Source organism: Eptatretus burgeri, chromosome 9, assembly GCF_056783735.1.
Source record: "Eptatretus burgeri isolate ZD-2024b chromosome 9, Ebu_testis_v1, whole genome shotgun sequence".
NCBI lineage: Eukaryota > Metazoa > Chordata > Myxini > Myxiniformes > Myxinidae > Eptatretus > Eptatretus burgeri.
In genome coordinates this window covers 23,059,415-23,081,133 of record NC_140969.1, presented here as the reverse complement: position 1 = coordinate 23,081,133, position 21,719 = coordinate 23,059,415, and the positions used below count along the sequence as shown (strand labels likewise).

General features: G+C 41.9%; 1 protein-coding gene across 1 annotated transcript; it reads right to left on the bottom strand.

Moving 5' to 3' along the window:
* Window positions 1–135: 135 nt before the first annotated feature.
* C9H14orf132 (chromosome 9 C14orf132 homolog) lies at window positions 136–21,719 on the bottom strand. Its single transcript, XM_085894380.1, has 3 exons — window positions 21,580–21,719; window positions 838–1,047; window positions 136–631 (listed from the first exon to the last, which is right to left on the bottom strand). The coding sequence occupies exons 1-3, from the start codon at window positions 21,604–21,606 to the stop codon at window positions 497–499; spliced, it is 372 nt and encodes a 123-aa protein (XP_085750506.1). The 5' UTR covers window positions 21,607–21,719; the 3' UTR covers window positions 136–496.

Sequence of the window (21,719 nt, the reverse complement as noted above, 5' to 3'; positions counted from 1 at the left end):
GAACACGTTGGAGGGAGGGTGAATACTTTTGCAGATCACTGAATGCATATATATATATATATATATATATATATATATATATATATATATATATATATATATATATATATATATATATATATATATATATCACAATGGAAAATTGAATCCAGGTCCTCAGGAAAACCATACCAGTGCTCTGCCATCTGCGCTATCTGGGTGACCCACCAGATGAGCAATGCAATTGTTGCACAAAAATAAGTGCCACTCTCTTTCCCCCACTGCTTCCGGGGCACTCGCTGCCAAGTGCCAGCTCTAAGCTCTCATGCCAGCCCATAAGTTCTTCTTTGAAGTTGTCTCTGACAAGCTTCAGTTTATCCATTGCGCATTCTGTTCTTCATTCCGGAACCTTTGCAGCTTGTCCTGCACAATAATCTCTCCACTCACTTCTTCAACGAGAGAACAAGTAGAGACGCTGAGAAGATCATTCCTCGCAGACATTGATGATTTTCTCTTTCTAGAATGTGGTAGCATAGACGATGGCCACCACCAGAACGTTGGCCACTGTAGCGACAACAGCCAGCATAAGACCCAGCGAGAACCGTCGATGTTCTTGTGGCTTATCATCTGCCTCCATGCCTTCGTGCATTTCCTGAACACAAGTTTTACATCAGCAGATTATTTAATTGGTTGGTACCCATACAGAATTTATTAATTATTATTATTATTATTATTATTATTATTATTATTATTATTATTACTTTAACTCAATGATTCCACAAAGAAACCAAACATTTAATCAATGAAGGTGAAAAATATTAGCTTAGGGCTTTCAACTCCGAGCGAAGGAATACCTACCTGTAAATTTGAGCACATGATCAAAGAGGTTGTTGAGGATGGCCCAGGATAGCTAAGCCCAGGGTCCATTCGGCTCGTTAGATGTGGTTCAATATTTATGAGAGCGGAACAGCTCGAACCAGGTTCCATTTGCAAAGGTGGTTCATCTTCCTCTATGTCGTCATCCTGCACTGGGTAATCCATGAAGGCGGCACCCATCATCGGGATGTTCTGCAGATGGTGAGAGTGCAGAGCAATCAAACAAAACAAAAAGTCAAAATGCTGCAATGGCAAATTAGTTTGACTAATAATGCTGATGACAATGACTATAAATTAGGAATAATAGTTGTCATTAAACCACCAGTAAAAACAATAAGACATTTGGATTTGTCTGTTCTTTGCTGCCATTTGAGCAGAGCTCATGATACTGGGATCTGTTGTGTAAAACATATATATATATATATATATATATATATATATATATATATATATATATATATATATATATATATATATATATATATAGTACGATATATTTGTGTGGGAAGGAGGGGTTGAGGGGTTGGGGGGGTAGTGTTTCCATGGCAAAGCAGGGGACCATTGGAAAATAATATTGAGATATTTGTGAATGTGGTTTCGTTAGACAATGTGCTTATGTTTGAATCTTATCCTATTGTCTTGTCTGTAACTCGTTTGTTCATCTTATTGATGAGACTGGTCATGTGAGGGATATTCACCATGCATTGTCTCAAGGCAGCTGTACAAACATTGCCATGAAGGATGCACAGGCTACAGGCCATTTCAAACTCATTAAATGCACAACTTCAGTATATTGTGCCGTAGCCTTGGAAACCTGGTGTTGGCTGAACGATTAAGGTGGCTGGCTAGATTTTAGGGTTCTGAGTTTGAGCTTTTGTCGTTCTGTTGACAAAGCACTAGTTGGGTTGACTCAGCCTGTCGTCCTTCGGAGGTACCTTCCCCCTCTCCACCATTTCTCACCTGCCCCAGATAATGACACTTCTAAATGTCAAATCCCATATATTGTGTTGCTTTTTATCCCACTATGAACATGCCTCCCCATTATAAGCAATGGGACTGGGCAGGCACAGCCGTGGTGGGGAGGTGACGTGAAGGTGTGACTGACGTTATGGTGTAGTATGTAGTTCATGTACTTTGTAAAAGTACACTGAAGTCTCCTTATGTCCTTGTCCTACATGCGTCCAACCTCCTGCATGAACCTTAGATCAATGCATAAAACAAAAGTAAGATGTTTTTAGATAAACTGAATTCCCATCATATCTGTCATTACCCCGACACACGCGTAGCGAAAAACAGGGTTCAGCAATTTTGGTTCACGTCTGGTCCATCTCTCCGTCTGATCAGAATCGTCAGTTTATGATCGAGGAACAACTTACTTGAAATGGTTGTTATATTTGGAACACGAATCGGAACATGAAAAGGAAGACAAGTTTGCCATTTTACCCTACTTTGTCTCTGAATTCATCCTGATCACTTGTGCGCAGAGAGGACCGAGATCATACTTTTACTCTGTCTACCTGCCTGAAACAAAAAAATTGAAAAATCATTCCAAACAGGAAACTTACCGTTTTTTTAATGGACGTCATAAAGGACACAAACAACAGGCACTAAGAACTAATGTAACGTGTAAGATTGGGTGATGCAGTAGACACTGCGTCAACGGCGGTAAATTCTGGAATTAATTAATTTATTTATTCTACTTTTTAAAATCTTTATTTCATTTAAATTTAATATATTACTTGAACAATGCAGAACACAAATCACCTTCTGGTCAATTCCAAGAACCTCCAGGTTTGCGGTACGTACTCGGACGCGCTATATTGGGTGGTGTATAAAGATTGCTTCAATAGTGCTGAACTTCTGGAATTTTTTTTAAAATAAAAAACGAATTTTAAAATCATTCTTTTATTTCAATTGAAGTATATATTATTTGAACACTGTGCGGAGTAACGTGTTCTATGATCTCTCTCTAGTTGATGAAAACTGCTGTGGACAATTACTTCCACTGTCCATGTTTAGGAATATAAGATTCCCTACCAATTTTGAGGAGGCCTGGACTGCCCTATGGACTCTTGAGCATCTGTTACTACCATCGAGAGTTTTAAACAAATTCATCAAAGCATCAACACAAACACAGAGTTGGCTCGGTCCCAAGCCAACTGACCTACTCTCTTTGCCCTTGTTGGAGTATCAGTGGCAAAAAATAAAACCTTCAAAGTTTGGCCATTACATTCCACCTCTGATTCTGCAGCCAAAACTGCAATACAGTAATTTTAAATTCCTACATGACAAAATGAAAACATACCAGCACTGATAATGAAGGGGGGGAGGGGACCAAACGACATTCCAAACAAGGTACTTGTCTTCTGAAAGACAGTAAATAAAGACAGGATAACCATTAACGATGGTGAGACAGAGCGAAGTGATTACATTCATTAAATTGTCTTCTTCAAATGGTCTAAAAATGAACATTTGTTCGAAACAATTGATGTTTCACTATCATCCATCATCGAAATAAGCACATATAGGTGCTGCGGTAGCCATGTTTCATGGCAACATTGACAGGGTCAGGGGTCAGGTATGGGAGCATGCGCCGAAGCAGCACGTCGAAATCCATGGGTGACAACTGACAACGACAACTGACAACACTGACAACTGATGTAAAATGGATGTGATCAATGGGTTTCACTGCAGTCCTGACAGTGACTCTCTGAGCCGTCTTGTCTGGGTTCGATTTATTGACCCGACTATCAACTGTTGGGTTGGTGCTTCATAGGCAGAGAGTTCCATCACAAGGTGTGCCATCCCTCGAGGGGGGACGTCAAGTTGGGTGTCCCGTCCGCTAGCATCAGCTGGTAGACGTCAATGATCCCACGACGTCTTTAGCGAAGAGAAGGCGAACCATCGCCAGTTCCTTAACGAATTCCAAAGCCCTTCTTGAACCGACAGGGGCCACCACATCAGTGGCACAGCTGCCAGATCCCAGCAGAGATGGAACTGACAACCACATGTTGCAGACAAAATGATGACGAGTCATTCTTTCTTCGTATAAAATGGCCAGTTCACTGCACTTCAGCAATCGCAGCCACACAAAACATTTTCATGGTACTGTCCAAGCTTTTTGGGAAATTTCAGAAATGTGCTGCAAAGGAATCCAAATTTCATTGGGCGCGACATTCTGTGCACAATATTATATTCCACTGCTGAAAACAAAAATTGCAACACTTGATAAAAATGTAAATTCCAATTCTCATTGCATACACGAGTATATCAAAGCATTCCTACAGTGTCCTTTAATCAAGTGTGTGCAAGAAGTGCTGTGATGAAATTTATAATTAATTGTCAAAATCACCTTATACTGGTTCGAAGTCGTAAAATAACTCGGTGTCGTACGGAGACTAAATTACATCCCAGCCACTAGTGTCCGCACCTTTCATCTCCAAGGCCATTGGTGGCATGACATCGAGCTCATACCTGAATGCCAGCAGCCACAATAATGCAGCAAAGACCTCACTCTGCCAGTAAAAGCTGGTAGCTGGTCTCGACTGCTGCCCAGATCCCATAACCAGAGTGGAAGCCCTTCACACCCTCAGTTAACCTTTCTGTGCAGGAAAAACTCCTGGACTCATGAGCAAGCGGGAAGTCTGATGGTGATACGCTGACATGGGCATGCCTTATGCTGTGACATTCAGAGACAGGCAATTCACCATGGCTGATGATTGGGATGAATGGACAAAGAATGGTTATTAACCAGAAGTTACCAAAAGCAATTCAAAGGTGGTTTCGGCGAGGTGGTAGGACTGTAAGCAAGCTCTGCCAGCAGATTTGTGTCCAATCTCCGGTTTAATTGATAACCTCCAGTCTCTACGTCCTTTTCGACGCAGCAATACCTATCGAAGCAATGATACTGCTGACTCAGGATTTGGCCAGAATCACACAATTCATTCAGAACCATTTTTCATACGGATAGCTCGAAAAATTGTTAAGATGAACCAGCAACGCCTAATTTGATGCGTTTTCATTGAAATTCATTAATACATGACGGTAATATATCCAACTCTCATCCCTGATGGGTTGTGATTCCAGACTGTGTGTGTGTGTGTGTGTGTGTGTGTGTGTGTGTGTGTGTGTGTGTGTGTGTGTGTGTGTGTGTGTGTGTGTGTGTGTGTGTGTGTGTGTGTGTGTGTGTGTGTGTGTGTGTGTGTGTCGGCGACAGCTCGCCTACTCTTCGTGAAGGACACCGTTGGGTCTTTAACGTCCACCAACAACTAATGCCGGACAAACGGGACACAGTTTAACATCCATTCGAGGGATGGCACAGACATTGAATCATCCTGGCTGTGAAATGATGGGATGACAGTTTATAGCTGGGCCAAGATTCAAACTCAGGTGAGATGGCTTAGAGGTGAGTGTGCATAGAGGTGAGTGTGCATACCTCTTGGCCATTCTGCCAACCTACAATGAGAATAGAGAAAGATTTTAAATAATGTGAGAAATGTTTGAAATGGGCAATATTGAGAATAGTGGCAACAAAAGGGTCATCTTTGTTGAAGGAAATATCGAGAAATGGTACACCACAACATTGTTATTGGTGGGTTCAAGGAACACACGATTACTTTTCAGGAGGTAACAGAGTGTGAAGGACTTGTAGTGGTGAGTGTACTGAGTGCATGCAGGTGTAAGAGTGGAGCAAGTGCAGGCAGGGGTGAGGGGAGTGAGGGCAGGCACTGGTAAGAGTAGAATGAGTGTAGACAGGGGTGAGGGTGAAGCGAGTACAGGCAATGGCACGGTTGGAGTGAGCGCAGGCAGTATCCATTGAATGGCCTACGTGTCCCGATTCTTTGAATACAGAATGCTCCAGGCAGCTTACTAAACACTTAGAGGTTTAAATCACCTTCACTTTATTTTAAAACACTCCAAGTGCGATGGTTAAAAACCGTGCTTTGTCCACGTACAACCACCACCATTCCGCCAGACGGGGAACAGCCGCCCTCACCCTCTCCACCAGAGATGATGCAACACATAGGCGGAGCATATGTATGTGTGTGAGTGTGTGTGTGTGTGTGTGTGTGTGTGTGTGTGTGTGTGTGTGTGTGTGTGTGTGTGTGTGTGTGTGTGTGTGTGTGTGTGTGTGTGTGCGTGCGCACGAGGCAAAACATGAATATGCATGAAGCAAGACATATTATGTGGAACATAAATATACATTTTACATTCAACCTTGGTAACATCACACTCCTTGCCCGGTTGTCGTGCAAACCACAAAAGCAATTGATTGAGCAAAGTGAATTACATGAACAGGAAAACCAGGGTATCCAGCTTAGCTCGAAATATTGTCAAATTGTAATTGAACATTACAAAAAAAATGTTTAACATTTTGTCAAAAATGAAATAAACTTACTGCGTCATGGGCAGTTTTAAGTCATATCCAGTGACTAAATTCATGGAGCGAGTGGCCAGGTCTGCCAGGTTAATGTCGGTTGCCACATAGTTCCATTGAGAAGGTGATGTACTTTTATGGATCCTTTGAACACGGTTGGTCACAAACACATAGAACCGCCGAGATTTGCTGTTTGTACATCCAAGCACCGCACGACTGTCCGTGCAGAAAGTTCTACGTCGATCTCGTCTGTGATGATGTCGACCAATTTTTACAGCCAGAATAGCAGCACAGAGTTCTAAACACAGAATACTTCTTGCGTGTAGCAGTGCCAGCCTTGCTTTTCCTGCAACAAAACTTACAAAGACTTCACCGTTTCCATTGACATGCTGCAAAAAAACTGCAAGTTTTCAGACATTGGATGAGGACAATAAGCGTGCGGAACGCTCATGGTGGTGAGTGCGGTGAGAGAGGCACACCAGTTGGCCCATTGTTTTTTTTTGAAATGTTCAGGAAGTGCTTCATCTCATCCAAGTGCAGCTTCGGAATTGTTGGGTAAGGTCGTCTGACGCAGCAACATCTTTCTTGTAACGACGGCAGGTGCTGAGAAGCCAAAGGGATCATAAATGTTGTTGACTGGAGAAAGAACTCCACACTTTGTGAAGGACTTGTCCATGTTGGGAACAGTGATGATGATGATGATGATGATGATCTCCATTTCCAAATTCCATGACACTCCAAGTGACTGCTGAGCAGGTAGTGGGTCGGCACTCAGGTCAAGGTCACGTAAATCCTTAGCATGCTCACTGTATGGAAAATGAGCCATCACTTCCACGCTGTTGGAAGTGATTTTGTGCAGACGTAGATTCGCAGTCGTCAACATCACCTTGGTACGAGTCATGAGGTCTATTGCTTCAACAGAGAAGGTAAGCTCACCAAACCGTCATCGACGTGGAAGTTCCTTTCCACATAATGTCTTGCGTTGCATCCATATTTTTCATCACCATTCAACGCAGTTTTACGTCGTCCATGGGCAGTAATAGTAGGACTCGGACTGTTCCCAAACACTTGCACCTTCATACGAAATTTGGAGATGTCCGCTTTGGGGTCGTTGTTCTTAAACCAAAGAAATTGCAGAAAGTCTTGATCCTCAGGCACATAGAAGCAACAGAACATTTGCTCTAGGTCGGCAATGATGGCGATGGATTCCTATCTGAAGCATACTAATACCTCGAGGAGACTACTGACGAGGTCCGGACCAGGAAGTCGCACTGTATTTAGCGAGACATCATGATAGGTAGCATTGTTGTCGAACAGCACACAAATATTTTCAGGTTTGCATGGATGGAACACTGTAAAATGAGGGAGATACCATCGTGGTTGTTTCACCTCTGTTCCGGGTTCAAGAGGTTCGGCATGTCCTTTGGAAAGGAGTTTAGCCATGAATTCCACGTACGATTGTTTCTGGGCTGGATTCTCATTCAGAAGCTTGCATAGAGACTTGAAGCAGTTGATTGCAAGGGGTCGATTGTCTGGAAGTTTTACATCGTCTTTGAAGGGTAACGGAGGTACCCGATTGCCACTGTCATTCCTGATGAAACCGTCCTCCATGATCACGAGAAAATGGTTGTGTTCTATGGAGCGACCCGGCATATCATCATTCCTTGTTCACTGATAGACGTCACTGCTGACCCCATCTTCGTAGGCTCTGTGGTCACAGGATCTCCCGAAGAGCTGACCTGAAAGTACGGGATGATGTGGCAGGATGACGTCCTTGACAGTAACAGGATTAGGGCATGGCAAGAAGATTGATAGTCTTCCATTTTCGAGAATGTGGGTATGGATAGGCCTCCACTCGCTCAGGGCTATGGACACTGTCCAGATATACATCACCAATAATTGTCACCCATCCAAGGTCCATTTGCTGTGCCCACGGAGCATTCGGTGATCCATTCCGAGATTCTCTGACCTTAAGCAACTGTGGAGCATCTCGTCCAGTTAACAGCAGGGCGGTCACTTTTGGGTCAGGTTCGGGAAACATTTCAGCAATGAGACATATATTTGAGTGGAGCCTTGTGACCTCAGGTGTTGGAATCTTGGAGGAATTACAAGGAATAGCATTACACTCGGCTAGCACCGGGAGCGGCAGGTGCACGATTCCATCGAAAGATTTGATGACGAGATTCCTGACATGCCGACCAATGGCTGCCATCGTTTATTTTTTATTTTGTATACCTTGTCGAGGCTCATATGAGAGCTAACACACAATGCACATCAAGGTGGGCATGAGACGAGATGGGCGGGAGTGGGGGGGGGGACAAAACAGTGGGGAATAGCGACATTAGGAGATCTATGGAAGGGAGTGGGATGGGGTGGGGAACATGAGGAAGAGAAGATGGACATTACAGGGACTTTCAGGAAGTAAAGCAGGGAATTTGAAGGAGGTGGGTTTGGGGTGGATTAACGGGGGTAGAAAAGATCGAGGATTTCGATGGGGGACGATAAGAGGTGGTGGTGAACAGACGTTTTGAAGGCCTGGAGGGAAGAATGGGAATGAACAGAGTGAGGGAGTTTATTCCAGAGCAGGTTTTGAGTTCATCGGAGATGAAATCATTTCGCACGTTGAAGTAGTCAAAGAGTTCTCTGCGGCCCACAAGACCGATTTGACTGGTCATCCAACATAGCAAAAGTTTTCAGAAAGTTTTCAGGATTACCAGCAATGAATAACTTCACAAGATAGATTTTGGAACAAGACTTTCCTCTGGATCCACTACAAATGTCCATACACCTGTTAATCACTGGGGGTCACTCATCGATATGCTTTTGAAGCCAATCCGATAATCTCTCAGGGTTCAAAGAGCTTCTGATAAATTGCTTCCCAGCTGGTCTGTCGAGGGTAGCACAACTACATCATTAAGTGCTGAGCAAATGACAGGTGCTATCGCATTGAGAACAAGGTAACTTTACTTGACAATGCTTGGCTGAATGGTTAGTTGACAGAACACATCTGGGACATATTTCCCATTGGTTAAGAAGGATGAGTCCGGATTGCAATCTATTTTCTTTGAATGTTCTGAAATGCGCAAGAGGATGTTTGGTCTTGTGAATAGGACAGAATTGTTGCAGATCTTCCATTTGACGATGAGTGTGCTGATTTTCAAAAAGGCGACGTGACTGCTGCGGTCAGTTGCTCAACAATCTGCGGCAGCAATTCACCCGTGACTTCGCTCTTGCTTCCTCTGACCCTTGGATGAGTGTCACTTGTGAAGGCCAACATTCCGTTCTTCGTGGTGAGTGGAGTTTTCATCTTTGTACCCAAAGAACATGACCCAACATCATATCCCGAGAAAACCATCAGACTGAGATCATTTTGAATCTTTGCATTGCGCCGAATGAAGGATGCGAGCACGAAAATGGCAGAAAGGTGACATTGTGCATTTCCTCTACATTTGAAGGCCTCCATCCTCCAATGATCTACAAGGTCAGGTGAAAGCTTCACGCCGATTGGTTTGAGGAACAGAAATATATCCAAAGCTGCAAGTCCGAGAAGGGAATCATCGTTTTTGGTGGCCTCTATTTCCTCGATGGTGTCGCTAAACTTCTGCAAAGTTTTGTGGTCATGAGAAGAGACTTGAGGCAAAAGTTCCAGCTTGTTTTGCAATGATTGTGTAACTGCTTCATCGCTGGCGAATATTTCTTGAAGGCGATTCCAAACCTGCTCCAAACCGATATCAGGGGTACAAAATGTAGACTCGGTTAAGATGCTCTACAAGTGCTTTGGATTCCGAACCATCAACCATATGTTAAACCATGAGGTTAAGCTGCTCATCGGATGCTAGTGGTACTCCTCTGATCGTGTTCTCGAAGGCTGCACGCTATGTCCTGAATTTCTCTAGCTGATCGACAAACACTGAAATCCGATTTGAAATGAAGTCTCAATGACACAGATAGTTTACACATTCCTGCATAACAGGCATCACTGTTGGCATGATATGTGGGTAGAGCATGGGTGTCCATTGGATTTGGTGAGAAACAACCCAATTGGTTGTTGGTTGTAATCCCACTGGATGGTGACATAATGTCAGTATCTACCGAGCAGCCATAAAAGGAGCTGGGTTTGTGACCCATGAGCTCAGAACGGGACATGTTAAAACATTGGGTGGGTCGATGTACAACCGTGACATGTAGCATTGGAGAAAGATGATGACATGACGGTGCGTGAAAGGCATTAGTTGGTGTCTGGTGAGTTGCGTACGATAGACCAGGAGCTGTCATCGTGTTATACTGAACAGACAGAACTTGCCTGTTGGACATGTTTGATGTCGATGAGTTCTCCATGGATGCTGGTGCTGCAGCGTTGACGGCTGATGAAAGGGAGTCTGCCCAAAATGACACTAGTTTGAGCGAAGTATGTACCCTGTTATCTGGTGGAACCTTCAATGTCATCTTCAGATAGAATGGATGGTGGCAGAGACATGGCATTCCTGAGCAGCAGCATTCCCACCTTCTCTGCCAGTGCAGGTAATCCAGCTACCGATATATTGTCGAATCCACCCTAACACAGAGCGACAGCTGGTTCCTGTTGCAGGAACCAGCAACAGACCACGTGGAAAGTGAGCTCAGCATGGTGGCTCTTCTTCCGCCTGGCAGTGAAACGAACGTGAAGTCAAGTTTTTACTATCCTGGAATGGTCTACGTGTCCCGATTCTTTGAATAAAGAAGTCTCCAGGCCGCTCATCAAACACTTAAAGGTTTAAATCACTTTTACTTTATTTTAAAACACACCAAGTGTGACGGTAAAAACGGTGCTGTCTCAATTTACAACCACCAATGTTCTGCCAGACAGGGAAGAGCCGCCATCGCTCTCTCCAGCAGAGATGATGCAACACATGGGTGGAGCATAAATACTCATGAGGCAAAACATGCTGGAACATAATATACACTTCACATTCAAACTTGGTTACATCACAGGCCGGGGGAGGTTAAAGTGAGTGTCAGCAAGGGGGGTAATTAGGTTGGAGCAAATGATGCAGGGGTATGGTTTAAGCAAATGTAGGCAGAGGTAAAGTTAGAAGAGTAGAAACAGAGGTGAAGGTAGAGTGAGTGTAGGTAGGGATGAGGGTGGAGTAAGTGCAGGCAGTGGTGCAGGAGAGGGGTCGAGATAGTTTTTGTTGGTGATGGACTATTAAACATGTAGATCCTTAATTCTGCAGGAAGGATCATAGACATAGAGCTGTGTGTTTTGAAAGAGCAGAAGTAAGGGATATTGATGAAAAATAAAATAAAATGACCATTTTTACAGCCATTTTTCCCTGCTGTGCAGGGGTTATGCTTTTTCTTGAGGCAATGTTTTATGGCCGGATGCCCTTCCTGACGCCAACCCTGGTCGCCTCTTACGACACACAGGGATATGGTATACCTATTCTAACCGGGGCATACACCGGGACCAGTACACTGGTACTCACTTTGCCGACCTCAGATGGATGACAGGCTGAGTCAACCCCCTGGTGTTAATTCAGCAGCCAACGGGGCTTGAACTCAGGACCCTGGGATCCCAAGCCACCACCCTAACCACTAAGCCAAAGTAAGGGATATTGATGGAAGGATAAATTACATAATGTTGAGTCATGGCAGGAGGATGTTGGATGTGGTGCATGTGGCTGATGAAGATGGTCAATGCAGTATTTGGTCTTCCATTTGATTATGTTTGTTCCACATCCTGATGCTGTGTGGACTGTGCTTCCCCACTGATGGACCTCCGGTAGCTTGTACATGTTGCTGCATTTGAGCCTGGGGAGTAACTGCTGATGTAACTTATCTGGGGATGTAACTGGGGAGTAACTTATCTCTTTTACTCTCTATTTCTCTTTTGTTATCTATCCATCTTGGAGAAGTAAATTCTTGTATGAAGTTTTCTGTAAGGCTCACTTGGCTGCGCCTGGATGGGTTTGAGGGGAATAGAGTAGCGCCTGAAACCAGAATCCAAAAACCAAAATGGCTGCCACCCACCATCTTGATAATTGGTTTTTCAATTGTTTGGCCTAAAGTGCTGATCAGCATATGCTTTCTGGGGTTTTTGGGTCGAGGAATTCATATTTAATATCAGTTTTATGATCCGGCCTCGTTATGGCCTCCAAATCAAAGATGGCCACCGCCCACCATATTGTAAATTGGTTTTTCAATGGTTTGGCCTACAGTGCTGATCAGAATATGCTTTCTGGGGTTTTTTGAGGTCGAGGAATTCATATTTAATATCAGTTTTATGATCCAGACTCGTTATGGCCTCCAAATCAAAGATGGCCGCCGTCCGCCATATTGTAAATTGGTGTTTCAATGGTCAGGCCTACAGTGCTGATCAGCATATATGCTTTATGGGGTTGTTTGGATCAAAGATTTCATATTTAATATCAGTTATGTGTGTGATCTCGTTATGAGCAGCAATACCAAGATGGCCACCGTCGGCCATCTTGAAAAAAATAGTTTGTAAATGTCATTGCCAAGAGCGCTGAGCTGCATATGCCTGATACTTTTATTAAATAACGTGCATGTACTTTTGTATTTTTTCAGGTCTACCTGCATGTGTGCTGTTGGATACCACTGCATCTGAGGATACCACTGCATCTGAGGATACCACTGCATCTGAGGATACCACTGCATCTGAGGATAAAAGCCTGGCATGTCGTTTCAAACTAGACGTTGGTTTTATACTTTCAGGTCTGCATGCATCTTGCTCTGCATTTCTGAGGCATCAGTATAAAGGATAAACGCTACTTCAAAGCCGTTTCCTGTTACCAGTCATGTCTTATGAATGCATGCTAAAATGTGGAAAGCCTTGCAATGCTGCTGATACTATTACTCAAGCTAAATCAAAAAACTGGATAGGACTGGACAAATTTGGTGATGTTCATAACAACACTGCATGGGATAAAGGGCCAACTGGTTACTATGTGCACGATTCATGGTATGTCACACTATCATCATCGTCCAACCTCGGGAAAGCCATAAAACGCAAAGAGAAAGAAAGTGACATTGCCCAGAGTTTCAGTCAAACTCTTGGTTCAGAACGATGTGATGATGATCCAGAGACCCTTTTATCACCCAAGCGTCTGCGTTCCTCAATGGGTGGACCACTCCATGATAAAACGAAGTGTTTGGTGTACGAAAGGTGAGGACACCAAGCACCCAAACAGATCACGCAACAAGCTCTTTAGAATCAATACTAAATCAGCATGGCGAGCCTTCAGACGCCATCCTATCCTGATCGAAGAAGATAGGCAGCTGAGAGATCGTTTGACTCGGCTTATTGAATCAACATCAGCACCGGCAGATCCTTTTGCAAATGATATCATGTACCACCATACCTGTTGGCAGAAGTACATCAGTCACAGACAGTTGAAGCCTGAAGATGCGATGCACCTGCAGAGTGTGTCTCTTTCAGAGGCCAGGAGTGTGTTTTTCAGACATGTGGACTTGGTCATCTTTGTAGATACTTTACGCAAGAGTGGTGTTTGCATCAGCTTTGCAGACACTCTGCTCCTCTATGATCACTGGGCTTTAATGGATGTTAACGCATCGGGAACCTGCCCACAGGAGATCGCAGATGGCAAACCAGCCATTGTGGTTGTTGACAATGATGACTTCAACATTGATGCCATGACAGGCAATGCATCGGGGGCTCATCGAACAAACGTCATGTTTGTACAGCCACAGGACTATGAGAAGAAACCTAACAAGGATCCTCCTTCAAAGCTTGTGAAGAAAGAAATTTCTGCACAGCTGACGCAAAAGTGCGCCAATCTAACACAGGTCCAGCAATGCAGGTGTCCTCCTGGTAGTACGAGTGAACCACCAGCTCGGGAGAAGGTAGATCCACCTGTGGATGGCTTGAACCCACAACGTGCTCGTTCTGTGATACATGCACTATCTCGAGCAGATAACCATGGAACAAGACCACCTCCTGAGAAGCAATGTGCTCCAGCATACAGCGGTGCCCAGTCCTGCCATCATCCACCACTCAAAAGGAGCAAGCCAGACTATCACACTACCTACAATGAACCTCCAAGCAAATCAGTCGTGCATGATATTATGGTGAAACTACTTGCAGCTATGCGGGAGAAGAGTATTCCATTCTCCTTTCTCGTAGGTGACATGCCAACCTAAGACAATTGTGCAACTGAAAGCAGAGAATCCAGAATTGTTTAAGAACATCATCCCAATTATTGGTGCATTTCACCAGCAGATGTCCTACATCTATGCTGTCTGTAAGAGATTTGAGGGATCTGGTATGGCAGGTACTCTGGTTGCAGCTGGGGTAGTAGTGGAGGGATCTGTTGACCAGGCACTACGAGGAAAGCACTACAGGTGGGAAATGCGCTGCATTGTGCTCTTAAGAGAGGTCCTTATCCATAAACGTGTGTGTAAACTCCTGGAGCAAGGAGAACTCTCTGAAGACATCAAATCCAATGTGGACATTCTTCGCAATGCACTTACTGAGACACAAGAGGCCCTTCAAAAGGCACACAGTGATCTCCAGGAGGAGGATGAGATAAAGGAGCTGATTAAAAAAGTTTATGAGAAGACTGGTACCGACATGGGTGACTTCTGGCTCTCGTTCATAGAAATGACTGATCCTCGAGTAATCTAGTTCAGATTATTGATGCATGTGTTGCACGAAATGGCCCGCAATACTTATCATCAACATACCACATGTTGCCTGGACTGATGGCGTACGATAACCATGATTATGGGCGGTGGTTGCCCGATTATTGGGCAATGCTGTCTTCACTGTCAGATGAACAAATGGCCTTCTTCAATGAGCATTTTGCACAGTCAATGACAGGGCTACCCTATTCTTGCCAGCCAATGGACCTTTGGATAGAAACGACTATGAATCTCAACTCGAAGTTGAAATCAGGGTGGCTTCAACTCCTGCAGAATGAGAAGCAACTCTTTTCAACAACAAGGAATGCAAACAATGTTGCAAGGGTAAAAGCTGCTGTTAATCAGAATCTCAAGTGCAAGCGTCGAAATAGGAAACATGCTGAGTGTCAACCAGCTAGAATGAAAAAAGATGAGCAGGCAGTTCAGGATCTACAAGCGTGCTTGACTGAGTTTGAAGCCGATCCATTTGGTGAATCAAAACCAACACTAAGATTGCTACAGTCCGGTCTGGTTGCTTCACCACAGCAAGTCAATGACCTCAAGACAGCACTACAAGATGGTCAGACGCAGGTTGAAACTTTCCGACAGGAGCGTGTTTTTACGAAGATCTAGCCTCTCACTGCAACAATTCACAGGAATAAAAGACTGAATTTTGCAAGGGACCAGGTCTGTATCCCATCTGGTACAGCCATAAAAGTGGTCCAAATGGAGAAGTCTGGGTTGGCTACCTTGATAGACCTTACAGTGGGATCTGGTATGGTCAAACTTGAGTCGGTTCTAGAATGGCGAGTTACTGATGAGTGCTTGTCAGTCTACAATGTAGATGGCTCAATGCGAAAAACCTGTAAGAGCAAGCTGTTGTACAAATTCAAGCTACACCCAGTTCCTGAGAAACCACAGGACCACATCAATCTTGTGGACATGGGACTGATCTGGCAGTTCGCCACCCCCACATCGGATGATCGTGAGGCTGTACAAAGGGATGGTTTGCAATATCGCTGGAATGACTATTTAGATAAGATCTGCAATATTGTCATCTCACGCCACGCTGATGCACGTCTGATCATTCTAGTCAATGACAGGTATGACCTTCAGTTCAGCATCAAGGATGATGAGCACGAGCGACGGGCAGCCAAACATCAACACATCCCAAATGTTTTCCCCAAGCCTGAAGACATATTTCCAGGATCTGTTGAGTTCAACAAACTAATGGTCAATTCGGATAACAAGATCAGATTGCAAAAACTTGTGATGGAACAGATGAAAACACATGTTGGTCAAGTGAAAGGTAGCATCATATACTGCAAGGGTGAGAAGTCAATCGACTTGAGAACATGCGTGCCGACCACAGACTTTGGATTCAAGCATCCTGAGGCAGATACAATGCTACTATCTGTCTATGCCAGACTACGGACCAACAACGTCACTGGGGCAGTTGTTATAGACAGTGAGGACACAGATGTGTATGTCCAAGCGGCGTATGTCTCGCATAAACTTCATAGTGATCTTCTGATTAAACGCAAGGATGGTTTAGTCAATTGTCATGCCATGCTCTCACAGGATGTCGCAAATATTATAATACCTCTCCATGTGATAACCGGTAGTGATCACACATCAGGTTTCTATGGTCATGGGAAAAAGAAGATCTGCTGGAGAAGTGTGTGAATGATCCTGAAGCTAGAGAGCTTCTTGGGCGAGTTGGAAAGAGACTTGAATTACAGGACGATATTATAGCTGATATGAAAGCATTTGTCCTTTCAAAGGTCTACGATGAGAATGCAGATGGTACTTGTGGACAGGCCAGAGCTTCCAAGTGGCATAAAATGAAGAAAACAAAAAGAGTACAGCCCGACTTCCACCCAATGATGACACGTTGAATCAACATGTGGAACGAACGAACTTCATCACCTACTGCCAACTCCATTACAACTTGGTTGAGCATCCGTCCCCAATCGGCCATGGTTGGGAAATCATAAATGGGAAGTGCAAACCAGTGCGCCACACCAACCCTGCCTTGTCCAAGAAGCTCAAACTTTCTGACTGCCCAGAGGATAGCAATGATGAGTGCAGTGATGATGAAAGTGAGATCGGGGAATCTACAGATTCGGATAAGTAACTAAGGTGTTCAGGCAGGACACCTGAATATTCAAAGGGGCTTGGAGTGCTTCGTTTACCCTAAACGTGCCCCAGGTTTTGTGATTAAATGGATTTCATGACAGAAATGAAGCCTAAGGACCTAAGTTAACATGTAATCCACCACAACTGTTGCTGACATGATGAATAAACATGTCGGAGTATATGCACATTTCATTAGATGGGTCATTTTGGGTACAGGACTTTCGTGACTTTGGGGAGGATGGGCAATTGTTTGTACAAACCATTGAAACACCAATTTACAATATGGCGGATGGTGGCCATATTTGATTTGGAGGCCATAACGAGGCCGGATCATAAAACTGATATTAAATATGAATTCCTCGACCCCCAAAAAAAACCCAGAAAGCATATGCTGATCAGCACTGTCGGCCAAACCATTGAAAAACCAATTTACAATATGGCGGGCGGCGGCCATCTTTGATTTGGAGGCCATAATGAGGTCAATCATAAAACTGATATTAAATATGAATTCCTCGACCCCCAAAAAAAACCCAGAAAGCATATGCTGATCAGCACTGTCGGCCAAACCATTGAAAAACCAATTTACAATATGGCGGGCGGCGGCCATCTTTGATTTGGAGGCCATAATGAGGTCGAATCATAAAACTGATATTAAATATGAATTCCTCGACCCCCAAAAAAAACCCCAGAAAGCATATGCTGATCAGCACTTTAGGCCAAGTGACCCACACTTTCGCGAGGGTCACCCCCGCTATTTTTTCAAATTAACCCTCATAGAAGACAAATCCATTGAGAAACCAACCTTCGCTCTCCACGGTCACGGAAGTTCTCCAGATGACCCAACTATGAGTAGACTGTAGAGCGATAGATGTCAAGCTATGGTGGAGATAGCAATGTTTTGTGCTATTCCTCAATGGGCCCACTCACTTGTCTTAACCGATTATTTAATAATAATCATAATAATGTCATTCATTTCGTTCCACAAAGGCACATAGGGCTGCCGAGCCAGTTTCATTGGCAATGAGAACAGTCCTGGACGGGTCACCACTCCGACACAGGATACCAGCAAGCTGGCACTCATTTTTGCCGACCTCAGAAGGATGACAGGCAGAGTCAACCCCACCTGGTATTAATTCAACAGCAAAGTGGGATTTGAACTCAGGATCATGGGATCCCAAGCCCACCACCCTAACCAGTGAGCCAACACCAGCCATACATCCAAGATGGTTGCTTATAAGGTTGATTACAAAACCACAGAAAGCCATGTCGTAATTCATGTTGGTGATGTACTCTGTATCTGTATCAACACTTGTAATGAATCACAGTCTATGCGATGTATACTGGAGTGAGAGGCCTGTTCTTGAAATTGCACTCAGCATGCAATGTGGATGTTTGGATACAGTTACCAAAACTCGCCGGTGAAGATGGTCTTCTATGATTTGTGTGTGATTAGTTATAGTCATATTTTGGGTAAAATATGCTTCATTTTGACCCTCTACATACAAATGGGTTTACATTATAAAAACAATTACATGCAATGCCTATTGTTACATAGTCATCAAAAAAAAACAATGACATACAATGTCTATTGTTACATAGTCATCATAAAAAACAATTATATACAATGCCTATTGTTACATCACAATCATATAAAAACAATTACATACAATGCCTATTGTTACAGAGTCATCATAATAAATAATTATATACAATGACTATTGTTACATCACCATCATATAAAAACAATGACATACAATGTCTTTTGTTACATAGTTATCATATAAAAGCAATTACATACAATGACTATTGTTACATAATCATCATGAAAAAAATTATATACAATGCCTATTGTTACATCGCCGTCATATAAAAACAATGACATACAATGCCTCTTGTTCCATAGTCATCAAATAAAAACAATTACATGCAATGCCTATTGTTACATAGTCATCATATAAAAACAATGACAAACAATGTCTATTGTTCCATAGTCATCAAATAAAAATAATTACATACAATGCCTATTGTTACATAGTCATCACATAAAAGCAATTGCATACAATGCCTATTGTTGCATCGCCATCATATAAAAACAATTACGTACAATGCCTCTTGTTCCATAGTCATCTAGTAAATACAATTACATACAATGCGTATTGTTACATCGTCATCATATAAAAACAATGACAAACAATGTCTATTGTTCCATAGTCATCAAATAAAAATAATTACATACAATGCCTATTGTTACATAGTCATCACATAAAAGCAATTGCATACAATGCCTATTGTTGCATCGTCATCATAATAAAACAATTACATACAATGCATCTTGTTCCATAGTCATCAAATAAAAACAATTACATACAATGACTATTGTTACATCACCATCATATAAAAACAATGACATACAATGTCTTTTGTTACATCGTCATCATATAAAAACAATGACAAACAATGTCTATTGTTCCATAGTCATCAAATAAAAATAATTACATACAATGCCTATTGTTACATAGTCATCACATAAAAGCAATTGCATACAATGCCTATTGTTGCATCGTCATCATAATAAAACAATTACATACAATGCATCTTGTTCCATAGTCATCAAATAAAAACAATTACATACAATGCCTATTGTTACATAGTCATCACAAAAAATGCAATTGCATACAATGCCTACTGTTACATATACATTGAAAACAATTACATACAATTAATATTGTTACATAGTCATCATATGAAAACAATTACATGCAATGCCTCTTGTTCCATCGTCATGAAATAAAAACAATTACATACAATGCTTATTGTTACATAGTCATCATATAAAAGCAATTGCATACAATGCCTCTTGTTCCATAGTCATCAAATAAAAAGAATTACATACAATGCCTATTGTTACATAGTTATCATATAAAAACAATTACATACAATGACTATTGTTAAATAATCATATAAACAATTAAATACAATGCCTCTTGTTACATCTCCATCATATAAAAACAATTACATTCAATGCCTATTGTTGCATCGTCATCATATAAAAACAATTACATACAATGCCTCTTGTTCCATAGTCATCAAATAAAAACAATTACGTACAATGCCTATTGTTACATAGTCATCATATAAAAGCAATTACATACAATGCCTCTTGTTCCATTGTCATCAAATAAAAATAATTACATACAATGCCTATTGTTGCATCGTCAACATATGAAAACAATTACATACAATGCCTCTTGTTCCATAGTCATCAAATAAAAACAATTACATACAATGCCTATTGTTACATTGTCATCATATAAATGCAATTGCATACAATGCCTACTGTTACATTTACATTGAAAACAATTACATACAATTAATATTGTTACATAGTCATCATATAAAAACAATTACATACAATGACTATTGTTACATAATCATCAAATAAAAACAATTACATACAATGTCTATTGTTACATAGTCATCATGTAAAAATAATGACATACAATGTCTGTTGTTACATTATCTCATATAAAAACAATTACATACAATGACTGTTGTTAGATAGTCATCATATAAAAACAATTACATACAATGACTATTGTTACATAGTCATCATATAAAAACAATTACATACAATGACTATTGTTACATAGTCATCATATAAAAACAATTACATACAATGACTATTGTTACATAGTCATCATATAAAAACAATTACATACAATGACTATTGTTACATAATCATCATATCAAAACAATTACATACAATGTCTATTGTTACATAGTCATCATGTAAAAATAATGACATACAATGTCTGTTGTTACATTATCTCATATAAAAACAATTACATACAATGACTGTTGTTAGATAGTCATCATATAAAAACAATTACATACAATGACTATTGTTACATAGTCATCATATAAAAACAATTACATACAATGACTATTGTTACATAGTAATCATATAAAAATAATTACATACAATGACTATTGTTACATAATCATCATATAAAAGCAATTACATACAATGACTATTGTTACATAATCATCATATCAAAACAATTACATACAATGACTATTGTTACATAATCATCATATCAAAACAATTACATACAATGACTATTGTTACATAATCATCATATCAAAACAATTACATACATTGCCTCTTGTTGATGCCTGTTGCTTTCATTGTTATTTCTGTTGACCTGAACCAGCGAACGGTCCGTGTTGTACATTTTGTGGTTGTACAGATATTTTAGATTCAAATCAAATCACTGATGCGTTTACCACATCTTGCTCCATCGAACCCTCAACAGACTTTCTGCGTGAGATACCCAGCCTGAACGCACAACCACAAAACGTGCTCCACGGACAACTGGCTCAGTTCAACAGAAGCAATGATAGTATCAGGCTACACCGGCGTCATGGAAACAAGGAGGCATTGTATGGAAGTGTTTCTATAGGATCACGACGCTAATACTATGAAGTGAGAGTTTTCATGACAATAAATGATAACTCGCATTATTTATTATTACTCGCGTGCATGAAAATTCGATTGAAACACTTACAGAGGAGCCCAGGAAAGAAAGATCCATGCTTGCACGTCTGACAACTGGTCGAAGAAAGCAAAACGGAGGGAGGTGGTGGTGCTTGTGGTTGGGGACGTGAGAAGACGAGTTGATGGGAGGAGCGAAAGCGGAATAAAAGC

Excerpts from the sequence above, each read along its gene's own strand:
- C9H14orf132 (XM_085894380.1), bottom strand. The coding sequence starts at position 21,606 with ATGGATCTTTCTTTCCTGGGCTCCTCT. Across the intron at positions 1,048-21,579 it reads TTTCTTTCCTGGGCTCCTCT|AACATCCCGATGATGGGTGC; the intron begins GTAAGTGTTTCA and ends CACCATCTGCAG. Across the intron at positions 632-837 it reads TCATGTGCTCAAATTTACAG|GAAATGCACGAAGGCATGGA; the intron begins GTAGGTATTCCT and ends ACTTGTGTTCAG.